The 26,018-nt window shown below is 45.3% G+C and overlaps 2 protein-coding genes across 2 annotated transcripts in view; one reads left to right on the top strand and one right to left on the bottom strand.

Annotated features, from left to right (window-relative positions):
- Nucleotides 1-1,163: 1,163 nt before the first annotated feature.
- Nucleotides 1,164-22,249, top strand: eif2ak4 (eukaryotic translation initiation factor 2 alpha kinase 4). The gene is made up of 39 exons (XM_070979496.1): nucleotides 1,164-1,549; nucleotides 1,677-1,792; nucleotides 3,136-3,238; nucleotides 3,314-3,487; nucleotides 3,566-3,646; nucleotides 3,748-3,896; nucleotides 3,988-4,088; nucleotides 4,177-4,334; nucleotides 4,455-4,993; nucleotides 6,592-6,707; nucleotides 7,050-7,204; nucleotides 7,293-7,726; nucleotides 7,811-7,883; nucleotides 7,956-8,045; nucleotides 8,128-8,250; nucleotides 8,428-8,532; nucleotides 8,628-8,691; nucleotides 8,787-8,866; nucleotides 9,056-9,157; nucleotides 9,244-9,294; nucleotides 9,397-9,633; nucleotides 9,928-10,003; nucleotides 10,324-10,445; nucleotides 10,717-10,766; nucleotides 11,118-11,286; nucleotides 11,891-12,007; nucleotides 12,092-12,157; nucleotides 12,265-12,435; nucleotides 12,514-12,648; nucleotides 12,875-12,982; nucleotides 13,389-13,517; nucleotides 15,666-15,752; nucleotides 16,015-16,127; nucleotides 16,219-16,277; nucleotides 16,718-16,821; nucleotides 17,384-17,452; nucleotides 18,347-18,391; nucleotides 19,291-19,406; nucleotides 21,817-22,249. The coding sequence occupies exons 1-39, from the start codon at nucleotides 1,421-1,423 to the stop codon at nucleotides 21,872-21,874; spliced, it is 4,974 nt and encodes a 1,657-aa protein (XP_070835597.1). The 5' UTR covers nucleotides 1,164-1,420; the 3' UTR covers nucleotides 21,875-22,249.
- A 967-nt stretch (nucleotides 22,250-23,216) lies between these two features.
- Nucleotides 23,217-26,018, bottom strand: part of crim1 (cysteine rich transmembrane BMP regulator 1 (chordin-like)) — a 31,344-nt gene continuing 28,542 nt past the window's right edge. Inside the window, exon 15 of the mRNA XM_070979862.1 lies at nucleotides 23,217-25,615. Within this exon, the coding sequence (XP_070835963.1) occupies nucleotides 25,421-25,615 (195 nt within the window). The 3' untranslated portion in view covers nucleotides 23,217-25,420. The remainder of the gene's footprint in view (nucleotides 25,616-26,018) is intronic.

Raw genomic sequence — 26,018 nt, 5'->3', positions numbered from 1 at the left:
CAGCCGGGCTCTGTGTCTCATCTGGCCATCTGAGTGGCCTGCTGGTGTCAGAGCTCTGAGCTGATTGGCCAAGCTGTCTCCTTGTAGGGTTATGGTGAGCAGCTGAGGCAATAATGAGCAGCCACTGAGGTTCCCGAGCTGTCAGTTTGCAAAGAGGAGTTCCATATTTGTGCCACCCACTTTTCAATATATTTTCCTCCATGTGCATTGCACCTTATGAGGAAATACTCACAGGAATGCAGGAATGATACAAACATTTTGACAGATTTTTTGTTGATACTACATCATTCTTAAAGAAAATATTACACATATATGGTCAGACCCCAGGGAATACCATCCATGTATTTGCAGTGCTAAAAGAAATGAATTGACTCTGGCCTTCAGGCGAGGAATAATGACTCAGACTTAACAGCGCAGTATCTACTATGTGAGTTTATATCATATCTGTAGGTACAGTATGTGACAGCATTTTTCTGCTCCAGGCTGCCCCACCAGAAACCAGAGCCTCCTATTTATAGCTGTTTCCTCTCCATCTCCACAGATAGGAGCTGGATGCAGCTGAAGCATCCCATAGTTGTTAGCATGCCAAAGGGGACTTTCATTAACTGGATTAATGTTGTTTTGGTACATGAATAAAGGTGGTGTGACTCATGATCAGGGTTGTCTACCAAGCAACAGTGAGAGACAGCGCCTAAATTCTGAAGCTAAAATGTAGTATATAGAGTGCTTTGCAGATACAGTGAGTTTACTGGCCATCAGAAGTACCACTCAGCCTGCTGTTAATTTCTTCTGTGGCTCTGGAGGAGCTTCATCAAATCTGAGAAAACAACCAGGGTCCAGTATTTCTGTATACTTGGTAGGAAAGGACAGGATATCTCTGCCATTGTTGGATCAGTTTTGACCAAATGTTTTTTCTCCCCCAGCTTTATGGAAGCACACTAAATCACTACAGCACCCCGAACAAATCTTTTTAGATCTACTTTATCTTTGAGAAAACTTGAGTTTTTCCATTTCATGCTTCTTTAAACTTCTCCACTACATTTGAGACAGACGCCTGCAAACCTCTGCCAGCATCGGTGTAATTACCAGCGTATAGAAGTGAATACTGCCCCCTAGAGGCCATTTCTGTGAACGTAACGTGATGACGTTTCATCTTCTGCGACACAGCTACCAACAGCCATGCGTCAGTCTCAGCGTTGTTGTGGTCCTGTGTGATAAGTTAGCTGTTACCGAGCATGTAGTGACAGTGGGGCGGCTCTTTGCTAAAGTTTAAAGCCTCCAAAGTGACGAAGGAGCGGAGGGCGGCGGCGAGAGCAGCGACGGAGCAGTTTGCTAAGCGGGACCATCCTCCCGCTTCCTGTCTGACGGCTGCGTGGAGTGTGACAGAACCGGAGCACTGCCATGTAGCTGAGGCAGCAGCATGAGCGGTCAGCACACTCCAGCAGATGGGACAGACGACCACACGGTCCAACAGGAAAACGAACTCGAAGCCCTCGCGTCCATCTTTGGAGATGATTTCCAGGACCTGCGGAACAAGGATCCGTGGAAGGTAACTTAGCTAGACGTGTTAGCAGAGCCATTTCCGTTAGTAAGCTGACGATGGGCGAAAAGTTCAACGCTATTACCTGTAGTAGAGATCATCCCCGCCAATGAGGATCCGTTGACTGTGTTTCCAGGTGAAAAGGCCTCCAGAGGTGCACCTCTGCCTGCGGCCCAACGGCCTGAGCACTGGGGAGGAATGCTACGTGACTGTGGACTTGCAGGTCAAATGCTCACCCACATACCCAGACGTGTGAGTACAGACCCCTGACCCCTGACCCTTGCCATGTATTCACCGGGGCCATGATTAGCACTGCACTTCCAGTGACCCATACACACACATGATCAAAGGGAGGATGCTGTGTGCAGTCATGCAGAGAGTCTATGGTGCACTTATTCATTAGCTGTCCACATACTGAGCTTCATGCTTTCTAAACAACCTTTTGTTTCCTTGTTTTGATCTGATTTCTTACTTTTACTTACCTATTTATTATTTTAACACATTGTTCCATACTGTTCCTCCACAGTGCTGGTGCTAATAATATCATACTTGTATTTTTACTGACCCTTTCACTGTGTGTTCTTCTTCTTGCAACAAAAAAGCTGCAAAGAGCAGCTCTGAAGCCATATGATGGCACAGCTGATGTGTATTTTTTTATTTTTATTCATTCTCAGTAAGTCTCAAAATAGTTTCACACTCACATGTTTGAACAGAAGAAATAAAGCTCGGCTCTGCCTTAGAGCCCAGTTTTCACTCTTTCATGAGAAACAGAGTGGCCCTTGTGATATGAGACAAGCTTCAGAGGAAGATCTATCTATCTATCTATCTATCTATCTATCTATCTATCTATCTATCTATCTATCTATCTATCTATCTATCTATCTATCCAACATAACATCATTGCCAAATAACCCATGGAAACCAGAAAAAGAAAGCAATGATAAAGGAAAGAAAACACAATTCTCACAGTCATATTCAGTATTTTTTTAATACAGACAAAAATGTATCTGCAGCACTGATAATTGACAGCTGTTGCTGAACAATATCTGGCAGAAGAGTCAAAATCTTGTTTCCAGCTGCATGGGTCAACATCTAGCCTGGCTTTATAGGCTAGAGACTGCCAGCCCGTCATGGTCTTTAATGGGCTATATTGGCTTATATATCCATATTGCCTGTTCCTTCCAGTGCCCACCAAATACAGTGTGTTTCATATCATACAAGTTAAAAATCCAAGGTAAAAAAACAGCATTTCATTTTTAGGATGTTGGAGATTTGACTCTTTGGACTGAACCTCTGACACAATTTTGCATGCATGACCCAAAGCCCTACAGACAGACTTGTATTCACTTGTATTCTAATGTTGTTAAAGCCGTAAAACATCTTGTTTGGACTTCATCCATGTGCGCCCACGTGATTGGAATGGAATTAGAAATTCTCTCCACGCCAGACTGCTGCTTTTAACATTCCAGGGCAACTTCCCCACACGCCTGATGGTAGTCTGGGCACAGTCAGCACAAAGATGCAGTGTGCAGTTGTAAATGTCATCTCTGTGTTCAGTAGCGATCATGGTAACTTGAGTCTTGGGCCACCAACAGGCCTCCGGAGCTGGAGTTAAAGAATGCCAAAGGCCTGTCGAACGAAAACCTCCAGAACCTTCAAAGCGAACTCACCAAGCTGGCAGCAGTACGATGTGGAGAGGTGAGGACGCGCGCACAGACATAGACACAAGCGCATTATCACCACTCCTTATAACCTTCCTGCCCCTCCGCTTAGGTGATGATTTATGAGCTTGCAGACCACATCCAGGGCTTCCTGAGCGAGCACAACAAGCCTCCGTCACGCTCCTTCCACGAGGAGATGCTGAAAAACCAGCGGAGACAGCAGGAGAAACGAGCTCAGGAGGAGCAGCTGAGGATGGACCAGCAGCGCAGGCAGGAGGAGCAGATGGTGAGGAAGGGGGACGAGTCACGTCGGATGATTTATTGATGTATGTAAAGCCAAGTCACCAGAAATTCTTTCTTGTAGGAAAAAGAGATCATTGCTGAAATCCAAAGAAGAGAGGAGGAGAAGCGAGAGGAAAAGAGAAGGAAGGAGATCGCCAAACAGGTGCTGCACATTTCCTCTGATCTATAACAGTTTATTGTCCCATCGCCTGCAGAAAAATCACAGGAACAAGTGCGACCTTTGGTGTGGTGTTATATCCACAGGAACGACTTGACAGTATGGACCAGACAGTCCCTGCTAACTCCTCCCCGCAAGGGAGGAGCCCTCCCAGCCCGGGTGGAGCTCCTGAATTGACTGAAGCCAAGAAAGCAGTCGGTAACCGCCGTCGCACTACCTCGAATACACGCCACAGGTATGCAGCAACCCAAACGTTTACGAAGACCGCAACATGCCTCTCATCTTAAAGAGTGTTGTCATGCTTAGAGTCGTATCTGTTTCCCCAGACGTGACACAGTTAATGAAGACAACCATCGCTTGCAAGAGCCTCTTCACTTCAGCAGCAACGTTTTTGGAGAACTCCTCGTCCACAGAGGGAAAAACTTAGGTGAGAGGTGTCTTTAGACGATGTCTGGTGAAAAAGTGACGCGCCCACCTGTCGGTTCATTTTCAGCTTTGTTCCGTGATTCTGACAGGTGCAAGCGAGAGGCTCGGCAGGAGCGTTTATTATGGATTTGAGGCAAACTCAGGAGACTTTGCTGTGATCTATGAGTGGTCGCTGCGCTGGAACAGAAAGATGGGCAAGTTCTTCACCAGCCAGGAGAAAGGAAGGATTGAGAGCTGCAAAAAGCAGGCAAGTGGAGATGGAAGCACTTATTATCATTTGGTGGTTTAACAGTGTGTTTGACTGTTTTGAAGAGCAGGAAAATTTGAAAAATACCTCTGAAATGAATTCACACATTGCTACTCGTAGATCCACAGTGCAGAAAATGAGTTCAACTCCCTCCTGAGGCTGGATCACCCAAACCTGGTGCACTACATGGCGCTGGCCTCCACTGAGAAGGAGGACTGCCTCGTGATTAACCTGCTGGTGGAGCACGTGGCCGGCCCCAACCTGAGCCAAAGCTTGACCGCGCACAGCCCGGTCCCTCTGGACAAACTGTGTCATTACACGGCCCAGCTGCTGGCCGCTCTCGATTACCTTCACTCCAACTCTGTGGTCCACAAGCAGCTGGGGGCCTCCAGCGTGCTGGTGGACTGCGAGGGCAACGTTCGACTGACTGATTACAGCTTATCAAAAAGATTTGCTGATATCTGCAAAGAGGACATTTTTGAGCAAGCCCACGTGCGTTTCTCAGAGGACACAGCCATGCCAATGAAGACGGGTAAAAAAGGGGACGTGTGGAACTTGGGCCTGATGCTGCTGGCTCTCAGTCAGGGGAAGGAGGTGAAGGAGTACCCAGTGACGGTGCCAGCCAGCCTGCCTGCTGACTTCCAGGATTTCCTCCACAAGTATGTACACATGGATTAGAAGTGTATCAGCCCACTTACTGTAAATCTTGACATTTTCCAAACTTACTGCAGTGTTTTGGATTTCTGTTTGGTTTGACCTCCTGGCTTCATTATGTGATACTACAAATGTAGACAATTTGAATGACAAAACAGTGTTTCTCTGTCAATTGCTGGATGTATAAAACAGTTCTATTGCTCTGAAACAACATTTCCATTATTCAGACCTAGGGTTGGGCGATATGGCTGAAAACTCTATTGCGATATAAGTGTTTTATATCGCTCGATATCGATAATTATTGATATTTTTTATGACCTATTTAAAATAAGGACCAGGAGAAAAATACATTCAATTTAAACATTTTTATTTTAAATTGAACCTTCCTCTGATTATAATCCCCTCAGCTATCAAGGCAGAAAGGAAATGTCAACACAACCATGGAAAACACTCAAATAATAAATGTAAAAAAAGTGTAAAAATGTAAACAGAGAGAAACCTGAGAACTTTTTTCCTGCAGGTTTAGTGCAGGAAGTTCACAAGCTGATTCACCCTCTGCTGAATAAAATGTTTTCAAATATGTGCAGTGTTTTGTAAACATAGCAGAAACTGAGGTAGACTTGACATCTGTAACATACAAACAAACAAACATGATAGACAGCACAGTAACACTGACTGAACTATAAAACCAGCCTAGACATATGAACAACTTCAGTCACTCTTCTTACTCTAAACATTATTGCAAGTGTGTTTAAAAAAACAAAGTACGTGTAAGAGATGTTTATAACCTGGCTTCTCCACAGTGCTCAGTGAAGCATGTCTTTAGCTATACGATATGCCGCTGCCTCCGTTACGTCTTCGTGCCTTTTAGATGATTTGTCATCAGGCACTGAAGCAGATACCTCTGCATGGTGGTCAGCTGCTTGTGCGGTGGTGCTGCGGTTGGCGGATGTTGTCGAATACGGCTGCGCTCCAAAGAGTGAGCGCGGCTAAGGTGGTTAGATAAGTTTGTGGTATTACCGGTCTTGGTGGGGACGAAAGTCTTGCATAAGTTAGAGACCACATTGGTCTGACTACAGTCCGACTTATAAAATCCAAAAAACTCCATACTGGCCAGCTGACTTTCCCCGTTTTATCAACAATTTCTTCGCTCGCTGCAGGACTCACTTTCTATTTCTCATCTCTCTCCTCGCGGAGCATCAAACACGTGACAACGACATGTCGCAACTGAACTTGATAATGTAACATGATTGGCCTGTTAGCGTGTCTCTCTCACTGATTAGCGATTACTCCCTATGTTGCTCAGTTGCCTGAGAGCGAGTGCTTTTGTTCATGCAACCAACCTCGCTTTGCAACTTCAGGTTTCTTCCGACGAAGAAGAAAAAAAATTATCGAATGTTTTATCGAACACATTTTATATTGATATTGATGACGTGTCTATCGCGAGACATATCGCTATCGTTTTATCAGCCCAGCCCTATACAGACCATTTCCTTGTTGTCAGCACACCTCCAGCTCAGTGTAGATTAGCACAGCAGCCTGGAGTGTTCCAGCTCACTGCCTGTACAGAGCACTGCTCAGTCTGTTATACTTTATGTCGCAGGTGTCTGTGCCTGAACGATGCTGAACGCTGGACAACGCAGCAGCTTTTGGACCACTCCTTCCTCAAGCCTCCATCACCTAAAAACCTGCTGCAGTACCAGGAAGCCAGCCCAGAAGGTGATGTACGCATTCATGTACGACGTGTAAATGAGGTGGACAAAATATTAGAAACCCCACTGAAAACCAGTATGTATGTATTAGTATGTATATAGTATGTCCAAGTAAAAAGTGTGAATAAGCAAATTTTTTATTTTCTCCAAATAATAAAAATATATTCAATTTCCAAGATGAAAATAGTGAATACTGATGAATCCACTATCAAAACTGGTGATTTCCTGTCCAAAGAAGACTGAAGCTCTAATATTTTTTGCTTGTTAGTGTTGCATTACATTGTATAAATGAGACATTTCACCTCCAACACACAATCCAGTAGTGCTCATGGGTTTTTTCTCCTGCCAGATCTTGCTGTGGACTTTGCGTCATCGGTCATCCCCCGGAGCCACATCCTCAATGCTCCGTTCATCTCCGGGGTGCAGAGGCAGTTTTCCCGCTACTTCAATGAGTTTGAGGAACTCCAGCTTCTTGGAAAGGGAGCCTTCGGCGCTGTGATTAAAGTATGCGTTTTTTTTCCCGAGAGATGATGTTACACTGGCAAAAAAAGCGGGCTCTGATTTCTTAGTGTCCTCTTTCCCTCTCTTGCAGGTTCAGAATAAACTGGACGGTTGCTACTATGCGGTGAAGCGCATCCAAGTCAACCCAGCCAGTAAGCAGTTTCGAAGGATCAAAGGCGAGGTGACCCTGCTCTCGCGCCTCAACCACGAGAACATCGTCCGCTACTACAATGCGTGGATCGAGCGGCACGAGACGCCCTCGGTGGGGGTGCTGAGCAACACCGACAGCTCTGAGCCCCAGAGCGCCGCCCACAAGCCACCTCAGTGCAAAGAGCCTCGGAAGCGCCTCAACGAGCTCGGCCTCCCAGATGACGTGGAGGATGTGGCGCCGCCTCCGACCCTGTCGAGCTCGGTGGAGTGGTCCACCTCCATCGAGAGATCCTCCAGCGCCAAATGTAGCGGACAGCAGTCAAGTGATGAAGAAGATGATGACGATGAGGAGGATGTGTTTGGTGCCTCTTTTTTGTAAGTGTTTTGTTAGTGGCGGTAAGTCCAGAAGACTTTCTCCTGCCCAAACTCTTTGATAAATGACAGTTTTTTTTCTTTAAGGCCATCAGATAGTGACTCAAGGAGCGACATCATCTTTGACAACGGAGATGAAAGTGCAGACGAGATGTCACAGGTTTGATTCATTATTTATTGACTTGTTTGTCTGTGTCACAAGTGCAGCAAATTAAGCTTTTTCCTCTCACAGGTTGAGCCAAGCAAAAGGATGGTGGTCGACACAACAGAGAGCATGGACTCGGATCGAACTCTCCTCATAGCGCATTACCTGTACATACAAGTAAGCTTCACCTCCATGCTCCGTTCTCACCACTAGAGGTCTCACTGGCTCATATCTAATGCATGCTTTGTGCTCCCGACAGATGGAATACTGTGAAAAGAGCACTTTAAGGGACACGATAGATCACAGCCTGTACCAGGACCAGAATCGCTTATGGAGACTCTTCAGGGAAATACTGGATGGCCTTGCTTACATCCACCAGCAGGTGTATATGTGTTTGAGTTTCCACCCTCATTCAAACTTAATTAGTCTATTTGACACAGAAGTGTTCCATAAAAGCATGGATCTAATGTTAGCAATGTGTTTTTCATACTTTCATAGCAATAACATAAACATTAACAAGTAGGACCGAGCAGATCTCATCATCCATCCTCTGTTTTAGGGGATGATTCACAGGGACCTGAAGCCTGTCAACATCTTCCTCGACTCACAGGACCATGTGAAGATTGGAGACTTTGGCCTGGCTACAGACCATCCTGCTAATGTGGTATGTACAGCTTCACCCTGCTGACAGGCTGCACATGTACAGTGTATGCACATACAGTATATATAGCTGATGAAGAGACTGCTCTTCTCTCTCAGGCTGCAGGTATATTTGAGGTGGAGGAGAGCGGCTCAGCAGTGATACCCAAACTCGACCCAGCAGGTGCACAGAGTTTGAAAGTATTCACACGGTTTAACTGTCTGATACGCATGTTCTCCCTTGACGCTTTTTGTGGCTTTTGCATCACTATTCTGCAGGGAACATGACAGGCATGGTTGGCACTGCCCTCTACGTCAGTCCAGAGGTTCAGGGAAATACCAAAGCTACCTACAACCAAGTAAGACTTCAGATTTAATTTAAGATACACAACCTCTGATCATTTGCAATCATTTGTGTTTATTATTAATATTATTATTGTATTATTAATATAATAACATATCATTGTTTGTAACTATGATTTTACCTTGTGAGTTGTACCACTTGAGGTTTTTACTGTCTGGTGTTCTTCCGTTTCTTCTGTCTTCAGAAAGTTGACCTGTTTAGTCTTGGCATCATCCTGTTTGAGATGTCCTACCGGCCCATGACCACGGGGGCTGAGCGCATCTCTGTTTTGAGCCAATTGCGTGTGGTAGGTCCATGTTCAGGACTGGGAGTGATCCATTTAGGGGCTTTGAAACTGGCTTGTTACTGACCTCATCTCTTCTCACCCTGCAGGAGCCCCTTATCTTCCCTGAGGACTTTACCACATATGAGCGGGGGACACAGGTGAGGATGCTGTAGCACAGTGTTTGACATGCATACTTTTCCTCTGTGTCTCTCAGTCTAACAACAGAACGGCTCTCTGTCTGTCTCCTTTGTATCTGTCAGAGGAAAGTGATAGAGTGGCTGTTGAACCACGACCCGGCCCTACGGCCCACCGCCCTGGAGCTACTGAAGAGCGAACTGCTGCCTCCACCACAGATGGAGGAGTCAGAGCTGCATGAGGTGCTGCAGCACACTATGGCCAATATCAATGGAAAAGCTTACCGCACCATGGTGGGCCAGCTGTTCGCCCAGAACACCTCTCCGGTCATGGATTACACATATGACATCGACCTACACAAGGTATGGCTAGAAATAATAAAATAATAATAAAATAATGCGTGTGTGGTCTAAAACGTACTAAAAACTTTTTGAGAGTTGTGACCTGTTGACGACCAGAGTTGTGCAGTTCATGTGGTTTGGAAGTTGTTCCCTTCTCTACCTGAAGATGTCACTGTAGACACACGAATGGCTGCACCAACCCCTCCTTGCCACTTCACTCATCTGGTCTCTGTAACCGACCAGCAGAAGGCCTGTTAGTGCTTAATCGATGTCTCCTGATCCCTAACAGAGGCTGTTTGTTTGGTCTCCCTCCAGGGCAGCTTCAGCTTCAACAGTGCCAAATTGCAACAGTATGTGCATGAAACAATCACCAGGATCTTCAAGAAGCACGGTGAGTACACTACGGCTGTTTGGTGCTTGAGTGTGAACGCAAGCCTTTGTTGACTCTCCTCTGCAAACCACTTGGACTCCTGACCTGCTGTAAGCCCATTTTAGGGACCTCAACATCTGCTCCAGCAAGTGGTGGCCAAACAATAAGTGCACTGTTCTGCGCAGGTGCCTGTGTTATTTTTGTGTGCACTGCTGATGGCGTCCAGCTGTACTTATTTGTTTATGCTCAGTTTGTATCTGCTCACACGCATCAGCTCTTTTAGGGTGAGGGTTATATTATCTTATGCAGATGTTGCAGTGATACCTGATGTTTGTTTTCAGGTGCGGTGCGTCTCCAGACACCGCTGCTCCTCCCCAGAAACAGGAAGTTGTATGATGGCAGCGAACTGGCCTGCTTCATGGACCACAGCGGAATGCTGGTTACACTGCCCTATGACCTTCGCGTGAGGCCAACACACACAGAATACACACACACAGGCGTGCATGTCAATGCTTGCACACCAACTCTAATTATACAACTATTTGCATCAGCACATGCAAACGCACACACAGCGTGAGGCTGCAATCAGCAGCCACCTTAAGATCCTGCTACCTCAGGAAACCCTGAGGACTAAATGGTTGTTTCCATGCTGTGATTGATTACAGCTTGGTATGCACTGACTTCACTGTCATTATACAAATGCTCCCAAAGTCCCAACTCTCTTTTTACTTTAGATGGCGTTTGCAAGATTCGTCGCTCGCAATAATATTACACATCTGAAGAGGTAAAGTTTAACACATTTTTAGGCAATAATTCTTTGTAATAATAGCCAATAATGGCCACTTAGTTTTCTGCCAACAAGCTAGAAACAAATGTATTGCTAACTTATTGGTAATAGACCGTGATATCTTTATGATAAGGACAATCTACCAAATATTATCTTAAAAAAAACAAAACAATGAAGACTGATTGTATTTTTGTCAGATGATATTAAGCCAAATCACTACCAAGTCAGTCAGTTTTGCTCACTTTGCCTTATCACTGGTCGGCCTGGTGCCTTTGAGTTCGCATGAAAGCTAACGTTCATGTTGAGAATAAACACAAGTGTCTCTGTCCTCCCGTAATCTTTCTCAAGGTATAGCATCGAACGCGTATTCCGGCCCAGGAAGCTGGATCGGGCGCACCCGAGGGAGCTTCTGGAGTGCGCCTTTGACATCGTCACACCCGTCACCAACAGCCTGCTCCCTGATGCCGAAACCATTTACACCATCTCTGAAATAGTCCAGGAATTCCCCGGACTTCAGGTTGTTGATATGAACCGCCTGTGTTTCAAATGATCCAGTGAGCTGTCAGTTTGTATTGTGCTGCTTTGTCTCGATTCACAGTCAGATAGAGCAGTTTGTCGATGCATCATTGTTCTTTGTTTTCCTACGGATGCCATCATCGCAACCTGTCCTGTTGTTGTTTTTTCCCTTTTTACTTCCCACTCGCATTCCGAACATACCACAGTATGTGTAAGCCCGACAGATTTACACTGCATTTATTATTTACATAGTAAATCTGTTATGTGCAGCTCGCTCCACTTCCTTCCCTGCCTCCCAGTACAATTCATTCCTGTCCACACATCCCAGTGCTGCGTCAGTCTCCAGTCGCAGTTCTCTTCACATGTTTCATGAACACAGTCAACGAGGGTCTGGCCTCTGGTTCATCCCTCCTAGATCCTGTTTCTGATCCCCTCCACCACCCTGCTCTTTGTGTGAAAGCTTTTAAGAATATGTGAGTCAGACGGAATGAGAGGGCAGCCGGACACAACAGTCATTATTCACAGAGGCGCTCATTGTACAGTTGTGCTCTTGCTTTTGACTGTAATTGCAGCTGAGAGGGTTTGCGTGTGTTTTGTGACTTCAGGAAAGGAACTATAACATTTACCTGAACCACACCAGCTTGTTGAAGGCCATCCTGCTCCACAGCGGAGTCCCTGAGGACAAACTGAGCCAGGCCTCCAACATACTGTGTGACGCCATGGTCAGTGCAGGTCACACGTGCATCACAGATGTTATAGAGTTCTTCCCAAATGTAGCAGTGCTAACGTTTCTGCATTTGCTCTAGAGCGAAAAGCTGACCAAACGTGAGGTGGAGGCAAAGTTCTGCAACTTTTCTCTGTCAACCAACAGCGTAAGAGTCCCATCGGGTGCACGAACCTTCTGTAAAAGCAATCATTCCTACAGCAGCCAACTTGTTCTCACTCGTAAACATTGAGATGCCTCCTCTGCTGCGTCCAGTTGCAGACGCTGTACAAGTACATAGAACAGAAGGGGGACCTGCAGGACCTGGCGCCGCTGCTGACATCGCTCACCAAACAGAAGACCGCTGTCACCCAGCTGGCCAAGCAGGGCCTCAAGGAGCTGGAGGAGCTCACAGTGCTGCTGCGTAGACTGGGAGTTAAACTGCAGGTGAGTAAATCAACGTTTAAAGAAACGCTACTGTGCACGTTCTCTCCCCCTTTTAATGCAGATGCATCCTCTCTGCAGGTGGTGGTTAACTTAGGTTTGGTGTACAAGGTGCAGCATCACTCTGGGGTCATCTTCCAGTTTGTGGCTTTCATCAGGAAACGCAAGCGAACTGTGCCTGACATCGTGGCCGCTGGAGGACGCTACGACCACTTGGTAGGTTTTACTGCATCATCCACATTCCAGATGGGACTTTTGTCAAGTCATGATAGAAAATGTGCCGCTCTTACTTTAAAAAACGTGGCCAAAGGTTTTCATTCCACATATGTGTGTGCATGCGAACCGTATTTTTCCAGTCTCTGATATAGCTCTTCTGTCTGTATTTCATTAATTCCATAAGGCTACATGGTGTCTTTAAGTGGTTTCCTCCCTGTGCTGCTAGATCCTGGAGTTTCGAGGACCAGCTTCCACAGTGCCAGTGCCTTCTGCAGTGGGGGCCAGTGTGGCTCTTGACAAAGTCTGTGCTGCTATGGCCAACATGGAGGAGCCAGTGAGCGAGACACACACACACACGCACGCACGCACACACACATGCTGGGAGCTGACATTTCTAATTATTGTAATGACGGAGCAGCAGACAGAGCTACATATTTAATGATGCCTTATTACAGCAGGCGGCTGCCACACAGCCACTTTTAGAAACATGCTAATAACTATGATCACTGCGACTCTTGACGCCGTGGAGTTATTTTTGGAGGTGCATCATTTTCTATATTTCAGATTCAGACTGTGAAATGATCTCCCCAGAAAACTGCATATAGGCCTAGAGACAGAGAAGAGCGTTGAAAAGACACGTTTGTTAAGAACAAGTTCTTTTATAACAGTTCACAGCATCTTTCAGTGTTTGACTTTTGTTTCATCTAATTTCTGTTGTTTTTTTTTTTTTTATATATCAGCCATCAGTGAGCTCCTGTGATGCTCTGGTGGTCCCAGTTGGCCATTCTTCCATGTACAAAGCCATCAGTGTTGTCCAGAAGCTGTGGAGCGCCGGCGTCTCTGCAGATCTTGCTTACGATGTCTCACAGGTTAGCGGGCTGCCTGATATTTAGCCAGTTTTGATTTAAAGGAGCTCTGTGGGGTTTTCTTCAAAGCAAACAAATCATTGGTGTCACTGACCAAAAGGCCTTGTGTATGCTTGAGGTGGTACAAAAGTGTTTTCTTCGAATTTGCAAACAAACATTTTTTTTATATTTTGAAAGTGCCATCTGTGCAGACAGTTGACATGCATGTGTCTTGCTGCCATGCCTTTACTTTATCTGTTTGTACTGTTGTCAATTGTAAATATGGCAAAAAGGATTATTACATTTTCAGACAGCGCCCCAACTGTTTTGGACCCCGACTTGCACTTAAAATGTAGTCAGTCCAGAGCCATTCAGGCCCAAGCCTAAATATATCTCAGCTAAAGGAAGCAGAGTCCACCTCTCAGTCAGTCACTCCCTTTCTGTTGCTTCCGGCCCTGCGAGAGGAAGAAATTTGCAGAGAACTAACACATAGCAGCACCGTACATGTTGAAGGAATTTGTTCTGTTTGTGTTCATACACTAATGAGTATCTAACTGAGCCCTTGTGTGTGTTTTACATCAAATTTCTGACATTGCAGACCCCTGAATAGACAATTGGAATTAGCCATTGTGTAAAATGGGTGATTTCCACAGCGCCCTGCCTCTTGTCCTGTAGTACCTTCGCCCCACCTACAGAGGGCAACACCTGACTTCCGTTCTTGAGGAAAATGTCCCTCATCTGTCAGCAGCAGGCTTATCGTGACAGCATCAGAAATAGTAAACATCCCAGAGAATGAGCCGCACTCTGTGGTCACGTTTTTAAGAGGCTTACAGGCCATACTGGGACAATATGGCGCAGAGTCATTTCTGCGATAAATGACTGAATCATCTGTTAGACAAGCTTCCAACAAAGCTTTTTGATGAGCTCTTGTTAGGGAACACTCATAATGCAATTGGGGAGCGGCCAAGCTGAGATCAGTCCCCTCCAAACGAAGTTATTTATGCTCTGGTCCAAAGCTCCCGATGTCAGGCCTCTGTCACATTCTTCATGTTTATGTGACAAACTGATCTCAGCCCTGTGTTTGTGTGTTGTTGTAAACGCCCTCCCTGGCACGTTGCCGTGCCCACATTGAAATCCTGCTCCTGTTTTCTCCTCCTTTACTCTTTATAACCTATTGTTTTGCTTCCCACCTCTGCAGTGGATAAGTGTTTGCTTTAATGCTCTTCATTGTCCTCTGCACTGGCACAGGACACAAGTGATTGGCCTTGTTCATTTCCCCAGAGCCCTTAGAAGCAATTAGGAAAGATTGGGTTTGCCTGAGAACAAGCAGCACCATGTCCAAATCGTCAACAGTGTTTGCGTATTTGTTGATTATGCATGCAGCGGGTGCCTCGACCAGCGGCGAGATGCTGAGAACACCTTGTTCGGATCTGCTCACCCCTCATTCCCCCTCGCTAGACTTTTGTTAACACCTTTCACATGCGAATCTGAGGCTCTAATTCATCCTCAGGAGACGGTTTCACTCTTTTAGCTTCTATTAGCCAAATATGGCGAACAGCCGTAGGCAGCTTAGGAACATGGCCCTGAGCTGCCGGCGGGCTCCAGCCTGTGGCTTATCTTTGACTTAATGTGTTCTGTCAATGAGAGGGTTGCAAGAGGAGAGGAAGATTTTAAATGATGACGAGGCAAAGACACACTCTCTGGCTGAAGGTAGTGAGAATAAATTGGGCTGACACACACACACTTCTATATGTACATACACACACACTGTCAGGGTTGAATGCGTTACCTGAATGCACATTGGTTTTGGTTGTGAGTCCCGACCCGGTGCACACTCTTCTTGTTCCAAGCAAAACTCTACGTAAACGTAAACTGACTGACAAAGATTTGCAACGTCGACGCTTTAGCCGAGTGGCATCTCAGCATTCACACAGAAGCTTGTATGAGGGCAGCAAGCGGTCTTCAGTTTTCAGAAATTCAGCTCTGTGCCTGGTTCAGCAAACGCCTGCAACCCACACGGTCCTCTGGCTGTCATCTTCAAGCCCCAACGGTGAAACATGGAGAAGGGTGTGTGTGTGTGTGTGTGTGTGTGTGTGTGTGTGTGTGTGTGTGTGTGTGTGTGTGTGTGTGTGTGTGTGAGTAATTCAGCCTTTTGTCTTCCTGTGTGTTTAGTCTCAGGAGACGTTGTTGGAGCACTGCAGGCTGGCCGGCATCAGCTGCATGGCCCTGGTCTCTGACAAGGAGGGAAACTACGTGAAGGTAAAGCAGCCTTATAGTGCAGGGTAGCGGTGTGCAGTATTTTTCAATCCTGTCCAGAAATTCATTGACAGCTGAAGTCTCATTTGCACACACTCCAAATGAAGACTGCAGCACACTTTGAGAAGGACGTGTCTTTCATAGGAAAACAGCTTTTCTGCCAGAGGCACTGCAGATCACGCTGCTTTCCAAACTGTCCTGACAAGACGGAATTATGGAAAGGTTGCATACAGCAGCACATGTTAAAGTCATTTTCTGTCTTCAGGTCAAATCCTTTGAGAAGGACAGACAGTCTGAGAAGCGGATTCCTGAGCTGGACTTGGTCGACCACATCATTCAGAAATGTCGGACCAAATTCTTTGAGGACAGAAGCATCAGGTAAAGAAATTTTGGTTTAAAGCGCTGCTCAGATGTCTAAATGGTATAAGGAGATTGTTCTTATATAACGTCTGTTTTTGTGCTCCTGCAGAGAAATCTCTGAAAGCATGTCTCTTCAGAACCCTAAAGGATCGCTGCTCAACACCTCAGGTAGGGAGCTCAGTCCGGTCTGATTGCCTCTCACTCTTAACAGTCAGCCTCTGTGTCCTGCTTAAACTGTAGATCTGTAACCTTAAAGTCTCGCTGCAACATTAAACAGTCACCTGTGGTTCCTCTGTTTTCACACAGTTGTGCTTTGACTCCACGAAAGCACTGCATGCAGTCAAAGTGTAAAATCATGAAACTGAATATTTACACCATTTAACTGATTTTAACTGACGCACAGTTAGTGCAACAGAAGGATAAATTCACGCCGCCTCTGGCACACACGCAGGTAGCAAACCAACTGTTCTAATTGAATTGAAGATCAGTTGAACATCTGGAATGTGTGTGCAATGTGTAAATGTGAGATGAAGGTGTGATCAACTGTTGGACGATGGAAATGTGAAAATCCGTCTCATTGGATGAAGCGGTGTTTCATCTGTCTCCAGGCTCCTCAGAGCAGCACGGGAGCAGCGGCACCATGAGCATGAATGTGAACGTCATCAGCCCAGAAAAGGTTTCTGCCAGTGCCAGACGACGCTATGAGACTCAGGTGTGTGATGCACAAACACACACACACACACACAGTAGAAGTGCTACTAAAGATTGTTTTAATTGCAGATTATTTTCTCCATTCACGGATTAGTTGTTTGTTTCCAAGATGACAACCTGGTGAAATAATCCACTAAATGCCAGCTGTTGATTGAAAATTGAATTTAAACTTCAGTTACTATTTGTGGTGGATCTAAAGCAAACCACGTTCACCCGTTCGCATGAAGGCCGAGCTGTGTCATATCCATGAAAACAACTTGTTTGGAAGAAGCAAGTTCTGTCTGCTTGGTTTCACATTACGTTGACCCTTTGACCCGCACCAGTAAACATGTTTTATAGCCTCTCTGTCACCGTCTTCTCTTCTTCTTTGTCTCCCTCTGCGTGTCTGTTGTAAACATTGGACTATTTGGCATTAAGAATATGGCGCCTGCAACTATAGACCAGGCCAGTGGTTTGCTCCTAAAATGATTGCATGTCAAGAGTTTTTCTTGCTGGTTCATTGAGATCATGGGAACAATTGTTATTTTCTTCTGACTTTATTTCTCTCTGACTCTCTCTTTCAGATCCAAACCAGATTACAGAATCTCAGTAGCAATTTGCAGAACAAGAGCAATGACATTGAGGTTCTGGCAGTAAGTCATTTGTTTGTTTACCCCTTTATCCCTCCCAATCCCAGCTCCCCTTCTCTGCTGCTCTCCCACCTTATCTCTTGAATTCATGTGTGAAATCACAGAGCGAGGAAAGCGCTTTTGATAGCGAAAACAGCAAACATCACTGGGAGCCCTTTTTCAGTTATTTGCCCTGCGCTAAATTCCCCTGCTGGAGGTAAAGCGGCTGTGAATCCATTCCAGTCGCTACACAACAATGAACACTAAACAGAAGGCAGCAAGCGTGCAGTTTCAAGGGATGTAAATGGCTGCCACATTGAGTTTATTTATGGCTGCGATGTAGATTTATGGCGAGATATTCTCAAAGTAAATCAGCCCTGCTTGTCTTATTTACCATGTCCCTGCATATTCCAAATGCATTTGTCATCCCTGCTGGGGTCTGGACTGCATCAGCGATGCAACAGAAAATGTGAGTTATTGAAACACAACAGGCATAATCATCTTGAGTCCGGTAAGCAGTTGCACAGGCCTGTAAGTCTTCGTCGTTGTGTGTCAGCAGCCTGCTTGTCTGTCAGTCAAACTGGAACTCAACAGTACTCATTTTCCAATGAGAAACCCAGGAGGCCATTAGCCCCTTCCTGTAAAAGGGACATGGAGTGCTTTCAGGCCTGGCGAGAGCATTGTGAAAGTGGAATTATGAGTGGTTTTCTGATGTTGGAGTGGACTGGATTATCTTGTGTTGAAAGAATTACACAATCTGTTGGGCAGCGGGTGCAACGCTTGATATTTTTAGCTCAATTATGGATACAGCATTTGGCAGAGGTGGCTACTTCCAATCAAAACTCTGCTGAATTGTTGCAACATGAGATAAGGCTCCATTGTGTTTTTGAGTACTCCTGCTTGTTTTGTATCCCACAGGTGGACCTGCAGAAGGAAATTCTGGTCAACTTTCTGTCTCTGGAGGTGCGTTCCATACTGGCTTCATCAAGACATTGCACAGTTAATAAAAGGCTACATCCTAATGAAGGGTGGGAGGGAGGTGGAAGTGGAAAGAACATCCAATAGAGGTCAACATCCTAGACAGGAAGAGGGGATCCCGTCTCCTTCCGTACAGTCCCGTGCAGAGTGAGGGAACACCCCGGCCTTTTCTATAGCCAGACCTGCTAAAGAGTCCAACCTGCACGCACACACGGCACAGACACATACTACAGTTAACAAAAACGCATGCTTGAGAGGTGTTAATATTCGCATTCCAAACTCCTGACCACGACTGCACTCGTAAAAACCCCTAAAAGCAGAGGTTTAAAAAAAGACTTTAATTATATTGTGTGGAGAAACATGAAGAAATGCTCTTAACACCACTGTTATATAAGCAAAAGCCTCCACTCCAGAGATGAATGGGCCACCTATAGTCGGCCCCTCATAGCACGTGTCAAAGAAAACACGTTTCGTATATAAAAAGCATGACAATACACAGTGTGTATAGCCAGGCGTGCAGGAAGGGCCTGTTTTAAATATGGCAAATTACCCTAAGTCACACAAGGAACCAAGGAGCTCCATAAACCCAGTGCTGCTTTGTACCTTCAGTGCCACGCCACACTTGACGTACAAAAATATACTCCCAGTCTGCAGATGAAAAACCCCATTTATTCCTCCAAAAAGCTGTCTACTTTAACAAACATGAAGAAAATGACGCAGTGTGGGACGGTCTCTGCAATATTTGACAGTAAAACCAATCTGTCCCAGGCCTCGTTGGATGCTGGTGAGCTTCATCTGCGTCGTGCGTGCGACACCGACTCACCTAACCCTCATTCTTTCCCACTTTCTTTCTCTAATCCCCCATTCTTTCTCCTTTTTTCCAGTTTGATTGCGAAGACCAGTTCAACAGCAGCGTCAAGACTCTGCTGTCTCGTCTCCCCAAGCAGCGCTACCTGAAGTCCATCTGCGAGGAGATCCACCATTTCAAAATTAGGAAAAAGTATGTCGCGTGGCTTTGCACGTCTCAATTCATCCTCATATCCTCTGTCCAGCAGATGCTGAGACAGATGTATGACTAAAAACACAAATGTGTCCCTGCTGGTGGTGCTGGCGTGTTGAGATATTTCAGTCATGGCCAAAGTAATCTCTATAAGCAGATGCTGCATATGCATACAGAAGCTGGAGGCAGGGGACAACATTGGAAGTGTTCAGGTTTCGCTTCATAGTCCAGCTAATATTGACCAGTGGGCTTTGCCTGCGTACCCATCAGCTGTTATCTAAAGTCAATTTAGCTTTTTTTTCTATTTATCTGCATTTTTATGCAGAAATGTGTTTATAGAGATTAGCCTAACCCTGTCAACTGGACATTGGTCCCTGCCCCCAGAGGTTCTTGTCTTCTGAGATTGGGGCCAAAGTGGTGGTCCTACCAACATTGCAATCAGTACATCCATGCTGCTCACATGTCTAAAAATCAGATTTACTATGCATATTTTTACAAGATCCTGTCATTAATGGGATTAGGCAGAGTGCCATGAAACAGTGAATCTTGTTTAGGGTGTTTGTTGTGGTACTGCAGCACCTTTTTTAATTATACGGACTGGGCGCCAATCACATCCAGTGTGTCATACTGTCAATCAGATTTCCGCCTACAGATATTGTATTTTAATGAATGAAAGCAATTATTTAAATGAAGAAAAACACGTAAATGAATGTGGAAAAATCTGGTAAGAAATAATGAGTTTAAGGAACACAGACAAGATTTTAGGAAGAGAAAGGATGAGAATCATCTCAAAGCTTTGCCTCAATGTTCACGCCCACAGCCTTGTCTTTAGGCTGTCTTTACTGTTAAAGCCTTTTCCCCCTCAAAAGCAAAGTAACAGCAGAAACTTGATGCTATATAGACATTTTCCGAACAAGTTACAGACGTCTCAGCAGGAGCCCTCGTGGAGGATGAACCAGAGACCCCTCACCTCTCTGCTCACACACATGTTTCCATCTACTGCGGACTTGTTATTTTATTAAAATGAAACCTGAGGCAAACAGCGGAATACATTAAAGACCACTTAAAAAAGGCAGACTTCCTTTTACGGGCAGCTGCCACTCCAAAGCTCCGACCAAGCCCACGCTCTCCAGGTGTAACAGTGACAGTCAGTCCTTCAAAGGGAGCTGTTAGACGGATAACTACTGCCTTGAAGAACATCAAATCCTCAGCTGATCCCATTTCCTGAGGTGAAATCTGGAGAAGGATTAGCCTTGTTTGGTCTTCTGATGTCTGTCTCTTAACACCCAAGTTGATTGACACTGAGACTGCAGCACGGGGGGGGCAGGTTAGCTTTAGCCATCACTGTGGTTGTGGATGGAGCGCTTTATTCCCCAGCTTCCCAGCACAACGTTTTTTTCAAAGCTCAGGCTAAATCCTTAGTGTTTAAGCTTCCAGTGTTGTGAATGCCCATAGAGAGCAGCCCTGTGAGGGATTCAGCAGATTTTCTCTTTCATGAATGAGACGGTAACAAAAAAAAAAAAAAAAAAATCAAAGCTCCTCTTTTTGGCTCCCCGTCCAACTCTCTGGAGCAGTTGGTTTTAATTTCCTGTCTCTGTTGTGCATTTGATTTGCCATTTGGGGGGGGGGGGGGGGGGGTTGTCCTCTGCTGATAAATGAGCGTCACAGACGCAACAATGGATATATTCAGCATGTGTTTTTATGTGTTTGTTTAGTTGTTTTCATCTAACGCTTTGGCAACTGAGGCCAGATGAGTGGGGTAAAGGGCTCATGCAGTCACCTTCCTGCCACCTTGAATCTTATCCCAGCCACTGTCACTGAACTTTCCCTTCAGCCAGAGCTACTGTGGGCGAAACTTGTGCACACAGCCTGTATCTGCAGTGCTGTTTTAACAAGTCTGCGGCCATGCCAGCAGCTCTGTGAGGCTGTATTTAGGTACAGTGGCACTTTGAGCTTCATGCTAACATGCTCACACTGACCATGCTAACATGTTGATGTGAAGTCTGCACTGAGGGCGAGGAAGGAAACCGATGCCTGCGACTGCCCCATGTTCAGCATCCTGGTTTAGCGTGTTAGCATGCTAACGTTTGCCGCTGAGGATGATGTTTAGCAGGTCATAAGCCAAAGTATTGGAAAAAAGTGAAATTTTGGCCTGATGATGGCGCTAAAGGAAAAGTCAGGATGTTAATTTCGCCTCTGAGTCTCACCCTGGACGTGGAGCCGTGGCAGGGTTGGATCCTGTGTTATTTCAGCAGGACTGACCTCTTAAACCAGAGAAATCTAAGATCTTTGGAATCCCTCCCGGCTGAATATCATTGTCCTGATTCTGCGATGTCCCATTTGGATGTTCTCCATAATGCTTTTAATATTCTTTGGAATCCTAGAACTGACAGATGTTGTCCTCTTGCAGGGTGGCTGTGGTGGTCTTGTACAGCTACAGGGACGACTACTACAAGATCCTTCTGTGAGAACCAAGGGATTCCACTGGCCTGGGAGGTGTCCTGCTTGGCTTGAGGCTCAGTAGACTCCCAGAGACATTTTCCCTCCCGGGACCTACAGAATATGCTGGAAGATTGACTGATTCATACCTTTTTTAAACCATGGTTAATGGTAACTGTACTGTACTGCACTTGACCCAAAATCCAAAACTTTCCCAAACCCTCCAGAGCTTTGGGGTCTTTCTCAGACAAACATGGAAACAAGAGGTTCACTGGGACTTTATTGCCTTAATCGAACAAAAGAAGTTAAAAAAAGAGGGCTTTTTATGTGACATGAATGAAACAATTTTACATTTCTAATCAGCAATGGGATTGAAAGTAGAAATAAATCGCTTTTTCCCACATGGAGTTGTGCACCTGTCTTCAGTGTACATGTGAGTATAACAGCTATTGGTCCACACACAGCCTGAGAAACCTGATGACTAAGTCTGGATAGCGAGTATTCCCTCAGTACTTGTCCTCACTGTACAACACAGATTCCAAAAAAGCTGCGACTCTGATTCTGAATTTGATGCAGCAACACAAGCAAACAAGTTGGGACAGGAGCATGAAAAGACTGGGAAAGATGTGGAATGCTCCAGAAACACCTGTTTGGAACATTCCACAGGTAAACAGGTTCATTGGTGACAGGTGATAGTATCATGATTGGGTATGAAAGGGGCATCCTCAGTTCACAAGCGAGGATGGAGAGAGGTTCACCACTTTGTGAACACATGACTGTATAAAGCATATTACTGCATGGACTCAGGAACACTTCGTTAAACTGTTGGTACTTTTAGACTGTGTGTTGCAGTATTTGACGTACTCGTCGGCCTGGGAAACTGACCCTAATGTTTGCTTTATTGATCCTTCCGGAGAAGCTTCCTCACCTTTAAGTTTATGAGCCAGCTTTTACGGACAAGTCGAAACAACAGCCCTGTCTGCACTGAGGATTATCCAGGTTTCCAGGTCTGTGTTTGTGTTTTCCAGTGTTTTATTAGCCCACTGGATAGATGAGATCTACTTACCGTTCACAAGTACTCACATCTCAGAGAGGCCCCATCGGAAACAATCTACAGCGTCACTACTAAACACATCTGCAAGTGCTACTGAGATAAGAGAGCAACCTTGGTAAGCAAGGGAAAACGATCTGATTTAAAGCATCTAAGAGAGGACAAATTCCAATTTGGAGCCGAACTCCAGGACCAGATGTGCATGAGCCTGTGAATCTGTGAGTGAAGTACAAACCACAAACAGATGCCATCTTTTGATGACATCACTGCACTTTAGGGAATTGTTCCTCCAACCCAGAGTAAGTATCATCATTCAGGCCACTTTGGTTCACACATTTATTTTCAAAATAAGTGTAAATGTTACAGTTCATCATCTAGGAAACATATTTACAGGGTTTGCAACAGTGAAATAAATAAGGTTGTATAGAATATAGCAGATAGAAATGGTAAATAGTCTACAATGTACAGCTTTGGCTACCAAAAGTTCATTTTCAAAAAAAAAAAAAAAAAAATCTCAAACTATAGTATTAATAAATAAAGCTATGTGAAAAAATAAATAAGGTACTCTTCTGTCCTACTAATTTAAACTACTTTTTTACACATAGAACAAAGAATTGCGTAAGCTTTTACAGTCACCTCTTCATTTTTAAAGCACATGGTCATGATTCAAACAGACACAAATCTACTGAGTTACTAAAACACTGCGACAGAAATTGGTCTCCAACCAATTTTGGCATCAGAATGGTCTGCGTGCTGAGAAATCGGCAGTGGATCGACAACTCTGAATCCAAAACCTTTTCCTATGAAGCCCCAGTTTGTTTCGCAACGCTCCTCAGAGTCCCTCCCTCCCCGAGCTGATCAGATTGGTGCCGAGCCTCTAGCTGCAGCAGCGTGTTCACTTGAGTGGTTTAACATCTCCGTGATCTTAATATCCCGATCAAATCCCTGATTAGGGCCTTTATCCCTCCAAGAATCCTGCAGGGAGCTTTCTAAAAAAAACACTGGCTCCAAAGAAAAGTGCTACATCTCTTCAACATGCTCGGATTTTGTCATGTGTACCAATACGTGCAGTTACTAGAAAGCTCCCCTCACGCTCCAGCCTCTCCACATCACACATCATCAGTGACGCCGCGCAACACAATCTGTCCACTTTAACATTGGGTGAATATATTACTGCTTTTAGATTCCTTGCGATGGGCTGACAGTCATGAAAACAGGATATCAACAAAGAAAATGCATTAAGGCTATAGAATTAAGGCTTTAAAATGAATCATTACTACCGCTAACATTCGCTGTGAACAGTAGCTCCACACACACACGCTCACACACGCACGGCTGTGAATGAAGTTATGAAGCGAGGCAAGGTATCAAAGACATTCCTCATAGGTCCAGATGAAGCGTCTGGCACCATTTCGAATCCACTGCAGCCAGTAAAAGCACATTCCTCCTGGATGAACATCACTTCGGCTTCCACTCTGCAATTTCTGAGATGATGAAGTACAACCGACTCCTTCTGGAAGCGCCGAGGTCGCATGAGGCTGAGCGGAAAGACCAAGGCTATTGGCTCGCAGAGGGAAGTCATGTATTTCATTTTGTAGAACTGCGGTTTGTTGTCGGGAGTTTTCTGAATGGAATGGCTTGGGTCATTTGAAGGTAGGGACAAGGCTGCTGTTTGGGAAGCGAGTCCTTCCTGAACTTGATCGGGGGGGAATGTTTAGACTGGCATTTTCAAAATGTTTCAATCTGGCCCCATGGAGACACCCATAATAAAAACAAGAGGTGGCCAAGAACAACACTACAACAAGTACAAATACTGTAGAAATATACAAAAACTAAGCTGGAAACCACACATTCTAAAGCAGGGGTTTGGATCTGGGGGTCTATATAGAGACTGCTGACTTGTTATGATTTGGCTGCTGAACCCAATGTGATCCAACTGGATTATCGGTTCCTTTGGCCTCCCTGCTGATGAAAATGATTACATCCACGAAGCACTGCTGAACTCAGGGGGGGCATCATCCTCTAGACCCCCTTTAAACTAAAGCCCAAACCCCCGTCCTAAAGCTTTTTATGCTCCTCTTATTGCCTCAAAGTTCCAGTTTCAAAAGGAGGCAATAATAAGCAATAATATTACAATGTTCACAGTCAAAGTCTGATTCTGACAGAGGAGCCGCTCTGGCTGCCTCCTGCTCTGTTTGAAAGCAGAGCCCAGAGTGGCTGTGTCCTTTACATGTCCACGCATCCATCCACCTCCCAGCATCTCACTCCACCCAGAGCTCCAAACACAGAAGAATATGGACACATAAGAAAAGAAACAGAGGTCGCTTGCTTTGTCCCTCGTTGAGTGTCCTCAGTTTTACTGTCACACAGAGAGAGAAGGGTGGGAACGAGGCGGCGCCCAAGGTGTGTGTGTTTATGTGTATGTGTGTGTGTGTGCACCGCTGCACTGATCACCTTGGATACAGCAGTAAGAGAGAGTGGGAGGTGCCGGACAGCTCTGATCTGCGGGGTTTGAGCGGTGGATTTAGCGCGGCGTCCAGTCGTTGCCCAGGCTCAGCTTGGCCCTGGGGATGGTCATCTTGTCCACGCAGGGGGAGCTCATTTCTGGAGAGAAATGGATGATGCCGCAGTCATTCTTGACATTCTGAAATTTGTTCTCCTTGGAGGGCTCCATGTAGACCACTGAGTTCTTGTTTACATGCTTCTTTAGGATCACCGTCTGAGCAGGGAAAGAAAAAAGAACATAAGACCTTGTTGTTAGTTTGAAGCCACAATTCAGGTTTTGACAGATCTGGATCTGGAGGCAGTCTGGCTTGCATTGTGTCAAGTGCTGGTATCCGTAGCCTACACAACATACAGATATTTGTTTTCAGCTAACATAAAATATAGGGTTGTTCAAATTTAGAGAGGGAGCAATGAGAAGGCTGAAAGAGACACACCTCTAATTACTGATTATACGTCTATTCTGTGGCAGAAAGTGCCAAAAGATGCATCATTCAACAGAACAGTGTGAAAAATGAAAGCAATGCAGGTGGAAAATGAAAGACACACAGTAAGGAATAACTAAATGTGATGGCGTGTGTTGCCCTCATCTGTGCAGCTGATCTGCGGCACAAAAGAGA

The sequence above is a fragment of the Chaetodon trifascialis genome, chromosome 14 (assembly GCF_039877785.1).
Source record: "Chaetodon trifascialis isolate fChaTrf1 chromosome 14, fChaTrf1.hap1, whole genome shotgun sequence".
NCBI classification, from domain to species: Eukaryota; Metazoa; Chordata; class Actinopteri; order Chaetodontiformes; family Chaetodontidae; genus Chaetodon; species Chaetodon trifascialis.
Note: the sequence above shows the minus strand (reverse complement) of the source record. Positions and strands in the feature narration are given on the sequence as shown.